Source organism: Dermacentor albipictus, chromosome 1 (assembly GCF_038994185.2).
Source record: "Dermacentor albipictus isolate Rhodes 1998 colony chromosome 1, USDA_Dalb.pri_finalv2, whole genome shotgun sequence".
Classification (NCBI taxonomy): Eukaryota; Metazoa; Arthropoda; class Arachnida; order Ixodida; family Ixodidae; genus Dermacentor; species Dermacentor albipictus.
Window position 1 is genome coordinate 505,026,437 of NC_091821.1, and position 18,056 is coordinate 505,044,492.

The 18,056-nt window shown below is 51.2% G+C and overlaps 1 protein-coding gene across 5 annotated transcripts in view; it reads left to right on the forward strand.

Moving 5' to 3' along the window:
- LOC135907603 (high-affinity choline transporter 1-like) overlaps positions 1-18,056 on the forward strand; it is a 294,531-nt gene that overhangs the window by 172,504 nt on the left and 103,971 nt on the right. For all 5 annotated transcript variants that reach the window (XM_070532592.1, XM_070532594.1, XM_070532593.1 and 2 more), the window contains one exon: positions 5,185-5,402. In XM_070532592.1, coding sequence (XP_070388693.1) covers positions 5,185-5,402 — 218 coding nt within the window. The remainder of the gene's footprint in view (positions 1-5,184; positions 5,403-18,056) is intronic.

The following is an 18,056-nucleotide window of genomic DNA, read 5'->3' on the forward strand; positions in this document are numbered from 1 at the left end:
AGATAGACGCGATGACGACGCAACAAACGCAGCAAGCACTGCAACTGAACCGCGCAATAGCTCAGCAAACCGCGCAAACCGAACAGCTGAGCAGTGCTATAGCACAACTCACTCAAATGGTCGCGACGCTCCAATCGCGCATAGACAATATTGAAAGGCGGTTCCCGGGCGTAGCGGGCCGCCCTGTACGGACGAGTGGGAAACCGTACCTTAGGCTGGTGCCAGACGAAGCGGTGCAGGATCAGCCGGACGGCAAATAATAATGTGGACAGTCACCATGGCTCGACACGACACCACACAAACACAACGTCCACGACAGCGTAACACACAGAACACGTTCACAATCTGGCAGTGGAACTGCAGGGGGTACAGGAAGAAACGGGGGTATCTTCAACAATTCATGCGCAACCGGGAACGGCCCGACGTAATACTATTACAAGAAACCAACGACCCGGTCAAGCTGGCCGGTTACAAAGCGATCGACGTGGCCGTGACCGTGGGAGCACCGCCGGCCGCTGCAACGCCTGTTAGACGCAACCTCAACGTGGCGCAACGCGAACTCAAGAACGTTAGAATACCGCACGTACTCAGCGAGCTTATTCCGACGAAAGGGTGCGGCCTGTTTGTATTGAACGTGTGAAGTAGACCCAAAGGCAAACACCGCTTTAGCACGTTACTGCGAAAGGCGAGCGAGGCAGTCGGCGACGGGCCCTTAATCGTCGCAGGTGATTTCAACGCGCCTCACGCGGTCTGGGGTTACAAGTACGAAAGGCCGAAGGGTAAGCGCCTGTGGGAAGACGCTCAGAATGAGGGGCTGGAGCTCGTTACGGACCCTTCCACGCCCACACCCAAGAGCAACAGCGTATGTGCGGACACTTCGCCCGACCTCACGTTTACGAAGAAGGTCGCTGGCACGCGGTTGCATAACACGCAGGAGGACTTGGGTAGCGATCACTCGGTGATCTAGGTCCACGTCGCGGTGGGACCGCACTACCCTCACCACGGTCATCGGAACGGCACCAAGGGCAACCACTATCGGCTGATAGAATGGGACGCGCTTCACAAAGCCCGGAAAGAGCATAATCGCGGCACCGAGGCCATCGACGACATTGACAGCTGGACCGCGACGCTCAGGAGGGACGTTGAAGAGGCAACGCGGGAAGTAACGCAGAAAGCACACGTAGAGGTGATAGATAGTAAACTCCTACACATGTGGGAAGCCAAGCGCAGCCTGCGAGACAGGTGGAAGCGTCAACGACACAATCGAACGCTACGCAGATGCATAGCACGGCTAAAGAGAGACATAAAAGACCACGCATTGCAAGTATGCAAAACGCAATGGGAGGAGACGGGCAACGGTATGGAGAACCAGCTAAGAATGGCCAAGACATGGCACCTCCTCCGACATCTCTTGTATCCTGAGGAGGCCAAATCAGCGCACGCGCATAACATCAACAGGCTAGTACACGACTACGAAGGCACGTCCGCGGACTTTCTAGAAGCCGTGCGAACCCGTTACGTCAAGGCAACTAGCCCCGTCGCGTATCCGGCGTACGCGGGTGAGAGTAACGCGCAGCTAGATGAGGACTTTAGCGTAGCAGAGGTGAGGGCAATACTGCACAAGCGCAACAGAAAATCGGCGTCGGGCCCGGACGGTGTAACCAATAAAGCGCTCCGCAACTTGGAGGACGAGTCGGTAGAACGGCTGACGGATTACATTAACGTGTGCTGGAATGCCGGCGCGATACCGAGCTCGTGGAAAACGGTGCGCATAATTATGATCCCCAAACCGGGCAAACGAGTACAGATCGACAATCTTCGACCAATATCCCTGACGTCCTGCGTCGGCAAGGTCATGGAACACGCGGTTCTCACTTGCCTTACCCACTACTTCGAGGACCGAGACATGCTGCCGCACACGATGCTGGGGTTCCGTCGGGGCCTTTCTACGCAGGACGTCATGATTCAACTCAAACACCACATCGTAGACAATCCCACTCGATCCACAAAAGCAATACTCGGTCTTGACCTCAGAAAGGCGTTCAACAACGTAAAACACGCCGCGATACTTGAAAGCATACGAGCGTTGGGACTGGGCGAGAGAACGTACGACTACGTACGGGACTTCCTTACGGCTCGCCGTGCACGCATTGTGATCGGCGGACTGGAATCGCAAGACATAGACATAGGTTGCACGGGCACGCCGCAGGGCTCCGTCATCTCGCCCATGCTCTTTAACGTCGTGCTTCTCGGCTTACCCCAGAAACTGGCAGAGATAGAAGGCCCCCACCACAGCTTGTTCGCCGATGACATCACGCTCTAGGTTGCTGAGGGAAGTGACAGCCACGTAGAGCAAACCTTACAGGCGGCTGTCGACGCGGTGCAGGAGTATCTGCGCGACACGGGCCTCGAATGCTCCGCGGCCAAATCGGAGCTCCTGCTCTACAGACCCACGCGCAGGAGCCACAACCCAGGAACACCGAGTCCGCAGCGGAGCGCGCAGGCACAGAAATTAGAGTACTCACATCGGACGGCATCGTTAACCCGCATGTTCACAACATTAGGGAACTGGGCTTGCACCTGTCGGCCAACGGCCAGAGCGGCGAAACAGTACGCAGACAAGAGCGTGCGGTCGATGAAGTGATCCGGTTACTGAAACGTGTCACGAACAGACATAGAGAAATGAAAGAAAGCAATACGATCCGCCTGGTACAGGCATTCGTAACCAGTCACATAAAGTACTTCGCCTCCTACCTCAGGTGGCAGCTTGCCGAACGAACGAAACTAGACCGCCTCATCCGCAAGGCGTAGAAACGTGCCATAGGATTGCCGATCAATACCAGCACGGATAAATTTCTCGAGCTGGGTTTAAACAATACCCTAGACGAGGTAATAGAAGCACACAACGTCGCGCAGTACGAGCGTTTGGCAAAAAGCAGAACCGGACGACACGTCCTCGAGACGCTGGGCATCAGCTACCACACGCAGCAGGGCGAAAAGGTCGCGATACCCACACCGATTCGCGAGCGCATCGCCGCTTCGCCGTTGCTCAAGAACATGCACCCGACGCATCACGTTGGCGGGCGCGAGACTTGCAAAAGAAATACGGCAACAACAAAGAAACTGTTTGCGCAGATGCGGCCCGTTACGAGCGGCAACGTGTTTTCGCGGTCGCAATCACGGACCACAGCGGAACTTGCGTCGCGAGCGCGACGATACTCACGGAAGAGACGGAGGCGGCGGAGCAAGCAGCGATAGCCTTCGCTGTAGCCACCCCGACGCCGAGATGATATTAAGTGACTCGCAGGCAGCGATACGCTAATACGCTAGCGGCCGGATCTCCCGGGAAGCGGCCCGCATTTTTCAAATTCAACAGGGCAATATTTGCCGCAAAAACGACAGTTTCCTAGTGTGGACCTACGCCCACACGGACCCACCACTCCCGGGAAACGAGACGGCCCACGCCACGGCTCGAGGACTTACATGTCGAGCCGCGGCGCCTGCCGGCAATCCCGACGTTTCGCCCACCGCGAGAGCGATGCGGAAGTGGACGTGGGGGATCGCATGACTACTTTCAGAGACATCACGCAACACTACAGATTGAAGAGATGTAAATACCCACCACCGCACGCCAAACTAAACAAGAAACAGGAGGTTGCCTGGAGGTTATTGCAGACACACACATATCCCAACCCGGCGATCCTTCACCTCTGCTACCCCGACGTTTAGCCGTCCACGACTGTAAAGCGTTGGGAGCCAGAGCGACGCTGCAGCACATGCTGTGGGCATGCGTCGGTAGCGAGAAGAAGGAGTCCACAACGAACGGGGCAGAAATGGCAGTCTATAGAACCGAGGGGCGCATTGGGAGGCGGCCCTGCTCAGCCACGACCTCGCCGATCAACTGTGGGCCGTCCAGCACGCCGAGGAAGACCCCCGAGTCCAAGGACTCGAGGCCGTCACCTAGGCTGGGGTGGCTTTGGCACCACCCCGCCCAAATCGCCGGACATTTGCTATAAAGTTTTCACTCACTCACTCACCTGTGTCGCTCCCAGACTGTCCAGATTGATCTGCTGGGACAGCGCGTTCTGTGTCAGGGCTGTATTCCGAACAGCTGTCGCTGAGGCAACTATCTTCGCTTTCTTCAACGGGTGGACCCCTGATCCCGTAGAGCTTTCTGGAGTCCATCACAAATGAAAAGCATTGAATAATTGCAAAAAAAACACAATTACTACGTCTTTGACCACAACTCAAGCAAGATGAAGTTGTGCGCAAACAGCGACGCTACATATTGATGCAAAAACACGACAAAGTCACGCACGTTTGGAGAAATAAAACAAGAAAACCTACTAATCTTCAGAAACCAATCACGGACGAAAAGCATTATAACCGCAAAAAACAATTACTAGTTCTTTGACCAAATCCCAGGGAAGTTGTGCTCCAATCGGGACGCTACAGCCTGATGATGCGAAAATGCGACAAAGAACAAGTGATCTTCAAAAAGAAATTATTTACGCGATCTGCGTGCGTTAGTAAACCAAGTGCTCCTTATGCAGCATTTTCTTACATTCAAAATACTTAATACCTTGAATGGAGACGGATGTGAATTGATGGATACTGAGAAATGTTCTTCATCGGCATCAACTGGAGAAATGGCAGCCGTCAGCTCTTTACTGAATAGAGGGTAGAGGGGGCTGCCTTTCCCACACGTTGCCAGACATCTCTAGATTCCCTCTGAGCCCAGGAGTAGCGGCTACAAATGTTTTCTTCAGGTGGTGCGGCTTAAAACCGGTATGATGCGTAATCGCGGCAACAGGTCATAAGAGGTTGGACCTCCCCAGCAAATCGCAGGTCTCCGTCTGCCAGAATCACGCGTGACATAGTTCATTTCTCGCGCCTGAAATTGTACCGTTCTCAACCCGAGCACTAATTGCGCCAGGAGCGTGGTCACACTGCCATCGGATAATGTGATGGTGTTTGTGGTTTGTGACGCGCTGACGATTCGTTAGTCGGTGCTTGGACGACGACGGTGAGTCTATGAGGGCTGTAAGCTCTAGCCCTACCGTTGTTGCAGCCTTGTGCGTTTTGCCTTGTTAGTATGCCCACTGTATGCAGTTTCTCGCAGTAACATAATGGCAATAAATAACGGAATCTTACGGAGCTTTCCACGGGTGTCGCGTCTTGCAGACTTCACGGCGGTGGGCTACGCGGGCTCTCATCGGCTGAACGAGCAGGATATCGGTGCCGTGCTACCGTTTGCCATACGCTACCTGACGCCATCGGTCGTCTCCATCATCGGCCTGGGTGCCATCACGTCGGCCGTGATGTCCTCCGCCGACTCGTCGGTGCTCAGCATAGCCTCGCTGATCAGCAAGAACGTCTATTACACCATACTGAGACCACGAGTAAGCGACTAGACGTAAATGTGGCAGCCTTTCTTCAGAAGTCAAGAGTATTTATAAGATTGATGTTTAAACGTGAGAACCCTAAATGTAGCCGAGAAATTATTAAGCATACCTGACGATCTCCCGCTCCGCAAATGCCAGAAATGGTGTGAACTTTAATGCAGATCTACAAAAGTTGAAGTCACTTTAGTGTACGCGAAAGAGGATGAAGACGAAAAACCTGCGTGCTCACGAGACATTCATTACATTACTTCACGTATTAATTCTAATGCGCTCTTACTTCCTATTACTTGTTCTCTGCCACAAAAGCCGTGGGTTAAAGTACCCTAATTAAATCCACCTTAATTAACTTCGCCCTAATTAACACCAAGGGTTGCTGGTTCGACTCCCACCCAAAGTCGGGGAAAGGTAGTGGGTTCAACTCTCGACCATCACGGCGTCAATTGGAATCCAACTTGGACATATGATCGGTTCACCTATGTCTCCATGTTGGGCCATCGGTTCGAGTGTCCGGAGACTTCGCCTTAACACCAAAGGTCGTGGGTTCGGATCTCCACCTTCACGGAGTCAAGGGAAATTCAATCTGGAAATCGGCCGATTCGCCCATATAAGGGGATCAGAGTGCCTTTTTTAACTATATCCTAATAAACTGTGTCTTAGTTAGTTTCGCCTTAATTAGCACCAAAGGTCGTGGGTTCGACTCTCAGCCTTTACGACGTCAGTTGGAATCGAAGTTGGAGATATGGCCGGTTTCTTATGGCTACGACCATGCTTGTCGTCTCCTCCATCGCTACACCAGTGTAATCGCTATCGTGCTCACGCATGACTGTGTCCAGCATGCTTCCTGTGAACGACTATACATCGTCATTGCAGATAGAAAAATTCTGGCAAAAATGTTCCATGGCATTTTCTGCGTTAGCGTTGCGTAGTTCGAAACTCTTACCTGTAAGATTTCCATTGCACTGAAAGAAAGATGGGTACAACAAATATTGGTGGTCAGTCTGTGTAACACAGGCATATATTCAAGGCTGTGAACAAACCTCTCGCATGCTACTTAACGCCTGTCCTCATAACTACCTCTCCGTCCCCTCTTCTTCTCTCGCCGTTCGCTCTCAGGCTGGAGGACTCTCTGCGTTTCCTCAGTATATTCTACGCTCTCTTTCTCTCTCTCTCTCTTAATCAATAAAGCTTCGCTTCACATATATTCCGGCATTAGTGTTCTCTGCCTAATTCTTTTGGAACAAAGTGCGGCCTGAAGAAGAAACAATTAGCATAATATTTCAGTGAAGCTTACCAGTAGTGTTTTCCTGTAGTTAATATACAGTTCCTAAAATGAAATGAAACCTGTTCGAACTGGTTTACAGCGTTATTTTTTCGCTCGGTAGTCGAATCGGAACGGAAGCACATTCGGCGAACCGAAAATACAACGGGAACGGAAAAAGGTTTTGGTTCGACACTCTACTCTGAGCCCATTCCAGCGAGAGCGTCGGGGGCATCGCCACAATGGCCTCTGGAACTGCCTGGCCATCAACACAATGCCCTCTATACGGCTGTAATAACTCGTTAGCCACACGCAAAAGAACTGTATAGGCTACAAGGCTTATTTTTGTACTAACGTGTAATAGGCCTGAAAGGACAAATATAGTATCGTAGAAAAAAATAACCGACAATTACGATACTCCATCACGAGAAACTTTAGCGCAACTCTATGCGTGTTTTCATTTCGCTGTATATTGGCTGGCGCGACAGTCTGTCTCGCGAGCAACGTTGCAAACGGAGTGAAGTATGGCGCGACTGCCTCACTAATCTGGAACATATTCTGCGATGATCACTTTCGACGATAGTATCGCCTCGGCGACAGTATCGCCGTCAGGTGCACGCTGATGGGCTGGTTGAGCATACGTCCTGCGAAGGCGATAGTATCGGCGAGGCGATTATCGCAGGATACATGCTCTGGAGATAGCCAGAGACAGCGCGGAGAAGACGCGGGGGCACCATTCATGGCGGCCGCCGTCGACAGACCCCCCCGGCGACGCTCGCTACTTAGCATTATCTCGTAGCCATCTTTACCCCACCACGGTTTTCTTCTCATCCAATCGCCAAACCCTCCGCTTTCCTCCTGGCGTCTTTCATCTTCCGCTGTGCTCGTTGGCTCGGTTACGCCGACGCCGAAGCTCGCCGCAGGAACGGGCGGCCAAAGGGCGCGGATGCAGTCGGGCGTGCCCAGCGGGACACGCAGCGGCCGGTGAAGTCGGATGCGTCCCGCCGGTGACACCAAGATCGCCAAAAATTAGGTCCCTCTATAGCTCGGCGCATTGAATGTGGCCCGCAGCAGCGCGACGTTGGGCTGTCGCCGATGCGCATGCACACACGTGCGCTGCGAGGGAGCGCTTTTTCGTTTGGCAAGGGCGCCAATCCCGCACGATTTCTCCATTACGCCCACGACCAGCCAAGCTAGCACGCGACGCACTGTGGTTCAGCGACTCTGCCGGCTCTGGCGTGAGATCGGACCTGCTTTATTCCCGCGCAGACCACCCGTGAATGCTCCGGGCCTGGCGCGCGCCCGGGTTACGCCGGATCATATCCCGCCTTAAGAGCTGGGGCCCTATAACGTAAAACTATTCCAATATGCTTCTATTCCAATCTCCTGACGTCAAATTTGCGTAACCACCGACGCAAGCACCGGGCGGTCACCCGCAGCGCTGTCTGAACAGACCAATCAAACGCTCTCCTCGTGCATAGGAGGTCATTTTGTTTGCTTGAAAAACGAATAATATTGCCTGCACTGAGCGGCTTGTCGTATCTAATTGGCTGACAAGAAGCGAGGAGAACGCTCAAGTGGAGAGGGATTCACTGGGGCAGAGCCAGTGCACTGAAAATCGATAACCGGATGAAGAGGGTGGTGCCGGCGTCTGCGATTGGTGGGCTTTCCCTTACTTAGCTTGTGGTGGCTGGTCGAAAATCACGCCGGCACGCAACGGAAGCTTAAGAATAACGCTAAAACTGACCCTCAGCAAAGGAGAGTTGGCAGAATGAGGTGGTAAACGTGCCGAAACGGCTCGAAAACGTTACACGGCCATGCAAGAAGTTTTATTATACGCAAGTGCACCCATGCTCTCCGGCAGGTGCGAGTAGCCAGCGTCTCAGCGATCGGCGGCAGCCATCTTTTATTCCTTTTGGAACGAGGCAGTCTGCGGCTATTCCGAAGAAAATTCAGTTTTCTTCGGCATATTAATGCATCTTGATCGCGTACACGTCACTTTGACGCGGTGAGTTTGTGCGGTTTTGTGACGTCGCGAGACAGGCAGGTGAAGTGGGTGCAGCCCGAAAACTATTTACCAATAGCCGAGGGCTAAGGGCGAAAAGGGGTCGAATCAGAAATAACTGTTTCTCTTTTTTCTGTCGAATCATGCATAATCAGTGAGTACACATCATATCAGATGGGGAGGTATCGCGGTTTTCGTGACGTCGCGTGAGAGACACGTGAAGTGGGCGTGGTCGAAAAAAGTTTTGGACCAATCGTGGAGGGCTGACAGCAGAAATGGAAAAGCTTGGAATAGCTTTACGTTATAGCGCCCCTGCGCTCCAAAAAGAGTCACAGAATACGTTAAGCCTACGTCCTGACAAAACGGGTGAATAGCAGCCACTATTCCATCTTGGCAGCTTGCATACGGGCGGTGATCGCGTAGAAGGCAAAGCCGTTGTCAGAAAGCATACTTCGCTTGGGTTCTCTTCAATGAAAGAAATGCTACTGCTAGACGCCGGAACATTTGTGGACAAAGTGTAAAAAAAGTTTGGTTCAACTTACGATACGGCACGCTTCTGCTATTTTCGAAAAATAAACACCGTGCAAACTTGTACCCGCGGACAACTGACGCAGGGCGTGCTGACGCAAAGCCACACGAATGGCATCGCAGCGTCTAAGCGACTGTCCAGTAAATGAACACTTCAGCCGCGATGCGATGTGCCCGTGTGAGAAGATAACAGTGCCAACTTTTTCGCTGGGTACTAACAAGGAAGTACAAAAACGGTTCGAGCAAACACGTCTCGCTGAGCGTTCTGCGTAGACAAGCACAAGTGTTACACGCGAGGTACCATTTAACCTCATTATCACCACTGTCGTAGGCTGTCAACATCACAGCTAAATATCCTGAGTGAACGCAAACAGCACCGAAAGGTTCGCTTGCATCGATTCCCACATAACGTTGGATATGCATAATTTCTTCCCACACACATACTCCCAACATATTCACGGGAATATTGTTACGTGTAGAAAGGTACAGACGGAAGAGGCTATTTACAAGCTATTTACACTGGACTGGAGCCAGAGCGCCAGGCCGACATTTTCTCGCGCCAAAGGTACAGACCCACTTCGTCGTCGTTCTCGCGGCGGCTCCTCTCTCGGGTATCTACCGATAATATCGTAATACTACCCCACGGCGGCAAAAGCGCCGTCACAGCGCTTTTAAATATCCAAGGCACGTGGAGAGTTGTAGGGCTTGAGTCGGGTGACGTGGACAACGTCACTGGTTGTCACACCGGAGGACGTAGTGGGCGTGGCTAGAACAATTTCATAGGTGACATCAGTCACTTGGCGGCGTACGCGATATGGGCCGGTATATAGGAAAGCAGTTTCTCACAAAGGCCAACTTTACGCGATGGTGACCAAAGCAACACGAGAGTACCGGGTGCAAAATGGACATCACGGTGACGGAGGTCGTAGCGTCGCTTCTGTTTGCCTTGAGAGACTTGTAGACGAACGCGCGCAAGTTGACGAGCATGGTCAGCACGGGCGATTGCATCACGGGCATAAGCGCTAGTTTAAGCTGTGGTAGACGGTGGTAGACGGTGGTAAGCTGTGGTTTAAGCACGGTGTCTAGTAGTAGCGTTGGTTCGCGGCCATACAAGAGGTAAAACGGAGAAAAGCCCGCAGTTTCGAGACGGGAGGAGTTGTATGCAAAGGTAATGTACGGTAAAGTCAGGTCCCAGTCACGGTGGTCGGCTGAAACGTATTTGGATAGCATGTCTATAAGGGCGCGGTTCAAACGCTCAGTGAGACCGTTCGTTTGAGGGTGGTAGGAGGTAGGAAATTTATGCTGAATGGAGGGGGCCCGCATGATGTCGTCAATGACTTTCGCCAAAAACGTGCGGCCACGGTCTGTTAGCAATTGACGCGGAGCACCATGCATCCAAATGGTATCATGTAGAAGGAAGTCCACAACGTCAGTTGCGCAACTGGTCGGAAGAGCGCGGGTTACGGTGTAGCGGGTCGCGTAGTCAGCCGCGACTGCAACCCACTTCTTTCCTGAAGTAGATTCCGGAAATGGGCCGAGAAGGTCTAAGCCGAAACGATGGAAGGGCTCTGCAGGGATGTCGAGCGGCTGCAGGTAACCAGCGGCGAGCTGGGAAGGATTCTTGCGTCGTTGGTAAAGTTCGCAAGCGCGGCGACGTAACGTCATACAGAACGGGCAAGGCCCAGCCAGAAAAAACAGCGACGTATACGGTCATAGGTTCGAGATACGCCGAGGTGTCCTGCCGTTGGTGCGTCGTGAAGCTCTTCTACAACGGTGGAACGGAGGTGTTTAGGTATGACAAGTAGGAACTCAGAGCCGCCCGGATGAAGGTAACGACGGTACAGAGTACCGTTGCGGAGGACGAAGAGGCGTAGAGTGCCGTCGGTGGGAGAGTGTTCAAAACAGTCGGTGAATGCTCTGATGTTGGCGTCACGACCTTGCTCGTCGGCGAAATGAAGCAGCTGCGATATAGAGAATACGCAAGCAGCACTGATAATATTGGAGGAGTCAGAATTGTCAACAGGGTAACGCGACAAGATGTCAGCGTCTTGGTGCAGGCGGCCAGACTTGTAGACCACGGAATATGAAAACTCTTGTAGCCTCAAAGTTTATCGACCAAGCCGGCCTGTAGGATCTTTTAGCGATGAGAGCCAGCAGAGGGCATGGTGGTCAGTGACTACGGAAAAAGGGCGACCGTAAAGGTAAGGATGGAACTTCCTAACCACCCAGACTACAGCAAGGCATTCTCGTTCCGTAATGGAATAGTTGCGCTCCGATGGTGTGAGGAGGCGGCTCGCATAAGCAATAACGCGATCCTGGCCACGCTGACGCTGGGCTAAGACGGCACCTACGCCATGACCGCTGGCATCTGTACGCAATTCTGTAGGGGCATCAGGGTCGAAGTGGGCGAGAATGGGTGGTGAGGAGAAAAGAATGACGAGACGAGAGAAGGCGGCGGCTTTTGCAATACCCCAGGAGAATTGTAAGCCTTTCTTCGAAAGATTAGTGAGGGCTCTAGCGATTACCGCAAAATCTTGAACAAAACGACGAAAGTACGAGCATAGCCCTACAAAACTTAGAACGTCTGCGGCTGTCTTCGGAACCGGAAAGTCTCGGACAGCGCGAGTTTTGTCGGGGTCAGGCTGTATTCCGGAAGCTCAACGAGGTGGCCCAGAACAGTAATTTGGCGGCGGCCGAAACGACATTTGGACGAGTTAAGTTGCAGCTTCACCTTTCGAAATACATCAAGTATAGCTGTTAGACGCTCAAGGTGAGTGCCGAACGTGGGCGAGAAGACGATGACGTCGTCGAGGTAGCAGAGTCATGTGGACCATTTGAAACCACGGAGCAAGGAGTCCATCATACGCTCAAAGGTGGCAGGGGCGTTGCATAATCCAAACGGCATTACTTTAAATTGGCATAGGCCATCAGGTGTGATGAACGCGGTGTTATCTCTGTCCATATCGTCAACAGCAATCTGCCAGTATCCAGAACGAAGATCGATAGAAGAGAAATAGCTGGAACCGTGGAGGCAGTCAAGGGCGTCGTCTATACGTGGGAGCGGGTAGACGTCCTCGTTAGTAATGTTGTTCAGATGGCGCTAGTCTACACAGAAGCGCCACGTGCCATCCTTCTTCTTAACCAACACTGCAGCTGACGCCCAGGGACTCGAAGAAAGCTCAATGATGTTTTTGTCTAGCATTTTGTTGACTTCGCTTTGAATTACTCAGCGTTCTGACGCAGAAACTCGGTACGGTCGTAGGTGAATAGGAGTAGCATCACCAGTACGAATCCGATGCTTGACCGCAAGCGTCTGGCCTAACGGGCGATTGTCGAAGCCGAAAACATCTCTGTAGGACGATAATACTTGGTAAAGGTCTTCAGCCTGCGCAGAAGACAGGTCCGTCGCAACCATTTTCTGTATCTTGGGATCGGCGGCCGAGGCTGGCACGATGGGCCTGCTAAGCTCGCAAGAAGCATCGCTTGATAACGCTGCCACGTGATGGTTGATGGCCGCCGAGACAATCAACGTTGGCAAGGCGAATACCTTGCGGTAGGATTCGCTTTGCCAATCCAAAGTTAAAAATAGGTATGCGAGTGCGGTTCGCAGTAATAGTAAGTATACTGTGAGGCACGGTAACGTCATACTGTAGTGGAATGTCGGGCAGAGGAGTGACGAGGTACTCGCCATCAGGGACTGGTGGGGAAGACGAGAGTTCAATATGGGCTATTGATTTTGGCGGCAGCCGAATAAAGTCGGTGGGGCGCAGGCGGCACTGGTGTGCTTCAGAAGGTTCTGCGAAAATCGGCAACTGAAGGCGAAGGGTACTGGCAGAGCAGTCAATAAGAGCAGAATGCGCGGAGAAAAAGCAGAGGCCAAGAATTAGGTCGTGGGGGCAATGAGCAATCACGGTGAAGAGGACAGGGGTGTGGCGGCCGTCAGTGCTGACTCGTGGCGTACACATGCCGATAATAGGCACAGTACCGCCATCCGCAACGCGGACGACGCGTGCCGACGCGCGGGTGAGGAGCTTTTTGAGTCGTCGTCAAAAGGCAGCACTCATAATAGAAAGATGTGCGCCTGTATCGATGAGTGCTGTGGCAGCATAGCCGTCCACGTCAAGAAGGTTTTGTTTCGTTGGTAACGTGAGCAGAGGATTTGAGGGCAGGTTTGACAACGCAGCTTCACCTCCAGAAGCTGTAGTGCCTAGTTTTCTGGCTGGGTCCGGGAGGCGATAGGCGGCGAAGAGAAGTGGCGGTTTTGGGGTGAACGAGACTGATGGCGTCGAGGTGAGGGCGAGTGGTTGTAGCGAAGGTTCGGAGCAGGCGCATCTCTAACAGTGGGTTCCTGGCGGGTGGCACAGGGAACAGAAGGTCCAAAAGTGTGGGAATAAGTGGCGGCGTACGTCCGAGGAGGTGGTGGCCATCGGTTGCGGCAGTGACGAGCGACGTGGCCGATGCGTCAGCAGTGGAAGTAGATCGGCCTGTCATCAGGGGTACGCCATTCGGACGGGTTGCAGCGAGATATGGCAGAAAAGGACTGTCGGGGACGAGGAGGGCCGGTAGAGAACTGGGGAACGTTGGGTTGAGACGTTGTACACACGGAGTTCAGCCACATGTTCGCAAATTCCTGTCTGACTACAGCCTGAATCATCGCAATCGTGGTTGCTGGCGGATCGGGAGGCGTCGCGGCGAAAGCTGGCGAACAGGCGGCCTCGAGCTCGCGGCGAGCAATACGGGTGACGTCGTCACAGGGGGTAGCCTGACGTGGTCGACCCTCACATGTCGACGTAGCAGCAGTGTTGGGTAGCCGCGTGATTTGGTATGTGATACGGCGGCTCTTAGCCTGTTCAAGGCGACGGCATTCTTTAATGATGGCGTCGATTGTCGAGACGTTGCCGAAAGCAAGCAAATTGAAAGCGTCGTCGGCGATGCCTTTTAGGACATGTGAAACGTTATCAGCGTCAGACATAGCGTCGTCAGCTTTTCGGCATAGAGCCAAGACGTCGAGGATGTATGAAACGTACGGCTCTGTAGATGTCTGAACACGAGACACAAGAGCCTTTCTCGCGGCAACCTTGCGGCCAAGGGGGTCGCCGAACAGTTCCCGTAGCTTCTCTTTCAAATTGTCCCAACTGGTTATCTCGTCGTCATGCGTCTGGTGCCACACGCGTGGGGTGCCGCCGAGATAAAAGATGACATTAGCGAGCATGATCGTTGGGTCCCACCTGTTATTAGCGCTGGCATGTTCATATAGCTGGATCCATTCGTCAATGCCTTGCCCTCCAGGCCAGAGAACACACCAGGGTCGTGATGTTGGGCAACCGTAACGACGGGAGCAGTCGGACAAGCCGAAGCCATTGCAGAGGTGGTCTCGTCAACGGGAGGCATGATGACAAGCTCGATGTACCGACCACTCCGGTGTTCCGTGGCGAGGACGCGGATCGCTCACCTTCACCAGGATGTTACGTGTAGAAAGATACAGACAGAAGAGGCTACTTATAAGCTATTTACATTGGACTGGAGTCAGAGCACCAGGCCGACATTTTTTCGCGCCAATGGCACAGACCCACTTCGTCGTCGTTCTCGCGGCGGCTCGTCTCACAGGTATCTACCGATAATAGCGTAATAATATGTATAGGTGGAACATATCAGCAAGAGTTCGTGTGGGGGAAACGCACTAAACTTCGCGATTTGCGCGTCATATGTATTGTTTATAGTTTCGTGAGCTGATTTTAAGGCATTAATTGAGTCGCCAGCTGGCTTCCGCATTCGCTTTTGTCTGTGCATTTAGCCATCATTGTAGGGCGTGAAGCAAGACGTGGTATGATCCATCCACCGAAGCATGCTGCAATCCCTCACCTTATAAGTCTTATTATAGTGAGACTTATAGGTAAACGTAAAAGAACTCCCGGTACTAGAAATATTCCAGAGCCCCAACTACGGCGTGCCTCGGAATTATCTCCAGTTTCTGGCACGTACATCCATAAGTGCATTTATTTATTTATTTATTTATTTTTATTTGTCCCAATCACCACAGTAACCCTTACTCTTGATAAGTCACCAAAGGAACGGTGCTCACCTTGCCGTTTGCTTATGAAATATTGAACATTTTTACTAACAGAAGCCAGTGTTGCGCGTATTGACATGCATGAACTCACAAGCGAAAGCAGTCAGAATTATTATCTAGCAGTATAAGAACAATATATGCTTTCCTATGTATCCAATGATGGCTTTTGCAGCAAACGGACAAGCCTAACTGGCAAGAATAATCACTCTAGTCCAAAGGCAAATATTAGAGGCGCCGTATCACTCAAATGTACAATGCACAAAGAATGTTTTAGCTAAGGCGCAGCAAGTTTTCACAAAGATTTCTCTTTTTCTATTGTGGAATAAAGAAAATCTGTGTATTCTACTTTGTGAGTTTGCCTCTCATGACATTCTGCGAGCCGATCTCAAGGCTGGATAGAGCGAAAGATTGCGCATGATACGGGAAATAAAAAGTATGCAAATATTCACTTGTTTATAGTGAATATTTATTCTATATATTTGATACAAATATACAACTACGAAGGCAATGTATCGTTGCCACCCAAAAAGGCAGTAAATTAACTAAAAAAAAGTATTGAATAAAGTGTTATTTGCAGCGAGCACAAACATTCCAGTCAAGTTCTTTCATGTGTGCATAATACATGTTTATTTTGTGGCATTTATTATGTTTTACGGGTACCTTAGAAGGGTCTTCAGGAAGGCATTGGGTAAGGGGTTAATACGTGTAGATCAACGTAAAACAAGCTTTATTCAGCAAACCATTTAAACAGCATCGCGTAACTATAGCATTATTTACACAACGAAATACAAAAATCAAACTAAAAATGCGAAAAAGTACGCAGGGGAAGGCACTAGTAAGCAATACAAACCTCATTGCATAACTGGGGCTCTATAAGGTAAAACTATTCCAATATTGTTGTATGCCAACCTCTTGACGTCAAACTGACGTAACCGCCTACGCAAGCATCGGGCTAAGCAACGCTCTGGTCGTTTATAGGAAGTCACTTTTGTTTGCTTCAGAAACGAATAACGTTGTCTACACTTAGCGGCCTGTCGTATCTAATTGGCTGACTAGAAACGAGCCGCACGCTCAAGTGGAGAGGGATTAGATGGGACCGAGATTGTGCACAGAAAATCGATAACCCAATGAAGAAGGTAGTACCGGCGTCTGCGATTGGTCCGCTTTCCTTTATTTAGTTTGCGGTAGCTGGTCCAAAATCGCGGCGGCATGCAACGGAAGGTTAAGAATGCCGCTAAAACGGATCCTCGGCAAAGAAGAGTTGGCAGAGTGAGGTCTTAAACGTGCAGAAGATGCTCGAAATAGCTACAAGACCACGCAAAAGGTTTTATTGTACGCAAATAAACCCATCCTCTCCGTCAGGTGCGAGTAGCCAGTGCCTGAGCGATCGGCCGCAGCCATCTTTTATTCCTTTCAGAACGGGCAGCCTCGGCTATTAAGGGAAAAACTCAGTTTTGTTCGGCATAGTAATGCATCTTTAACTCGTACGCGTCACTTTGACGCGGTGAGTTCTCGCTGTTTTGTTACATCGCGTGACAGGCAGGTGAAGTGGGTGCAGTCCGAAAACTTTTGACGAATCGGGGAGGGCTGATTGCAGAATTGCGACAGAAAAGTTTGAAATAGCTTTACGTTATAGCGCCCCTGAGTAGGCGTACATATGCGAAAATTGCCATATCAAGTTCTCAATCGCAGCAATGCAAAGCGCCAAAAGAAAGGAAGAACTAGGCAGACAACAATTACGCATAACCATTTAGGATAAGCTACCATTTCACAAAGAATGCATGGTGTGAGAACGCAAACATAACTTTTTAGAAAATAGAAGATAGTAATCGCAAGTACGGACTATAGATTGTACAAAATTAAGGAAGAAGAATAAAGTAAGATTCAGGAAAAAAGTGACAGCACGAAAGCGCTAAATGGTTGAGACGGCAAAATAATCAAGGCGGTGATGAAAAGTGCCTGAGTTATATCTTGGGGAAATCTTCCCCAGCGCGAAAAAACAGTGACAATGCGCCATTTACATCTTCTGCGGCCTGTCTTATTACGACCGCCTCCACGGAGGAAGGAAATGACTGACGACAGGCCTTACCCACTCCGAGCGCTAGGAGATAACCTTAGAGGAAGTCACATGGTATGTTTCGTTGTAGCGACCATATCGTCGGTGCACAGCGGTGGTTTTGTTAAGGTGGTGTGCGCTCGTGCGTGTGCTGCCCCGTGGGTCTGGCACCATGGTAAAGGCGTCGTATGTGCAGGATTTCATTAGTCTTTGTGCTTTGGTACGTTGTGTTATCCAGACCGTGCCGGGAAAGCCGTGAGAGGCTGGTGTTGTGGCCAGTTGAGACTGTAAGAAGTAAAACATGTGAAACGAGCGCACACATAACGCCGTACACCACGTACGTACACACTAAGAAAAAAAAGAGTATCCCTTACTCTTTTCGAAGAGTCTGGACTCGTCACGTATACGACTCACTTTGTGGGAGACACCCGAACTCTCTTTTGGCAGAGAGTCCCGAGACTATCTGTGCTCAATACAACGTGTTCTCGTGACTCTGCACACAATAGTCATGCATACTCTGTTGTAATAGTCGCCTATACCCTCTCAAAAGGGTTACAAGACTAGTGCTGAGGGAGTCCGTTAACAATTCTAAATGAGTCGAACGACTCAAGATAAAGTGTCACGTGAACACTGCAAGAATGATTCAGGTAACTATTATAGATGAGTCTGATGACTCCACCATGTGTATCAAGTTACCCTTAGTGCGTGGTGCCGGCCTCTTGCAAATGCTAGCG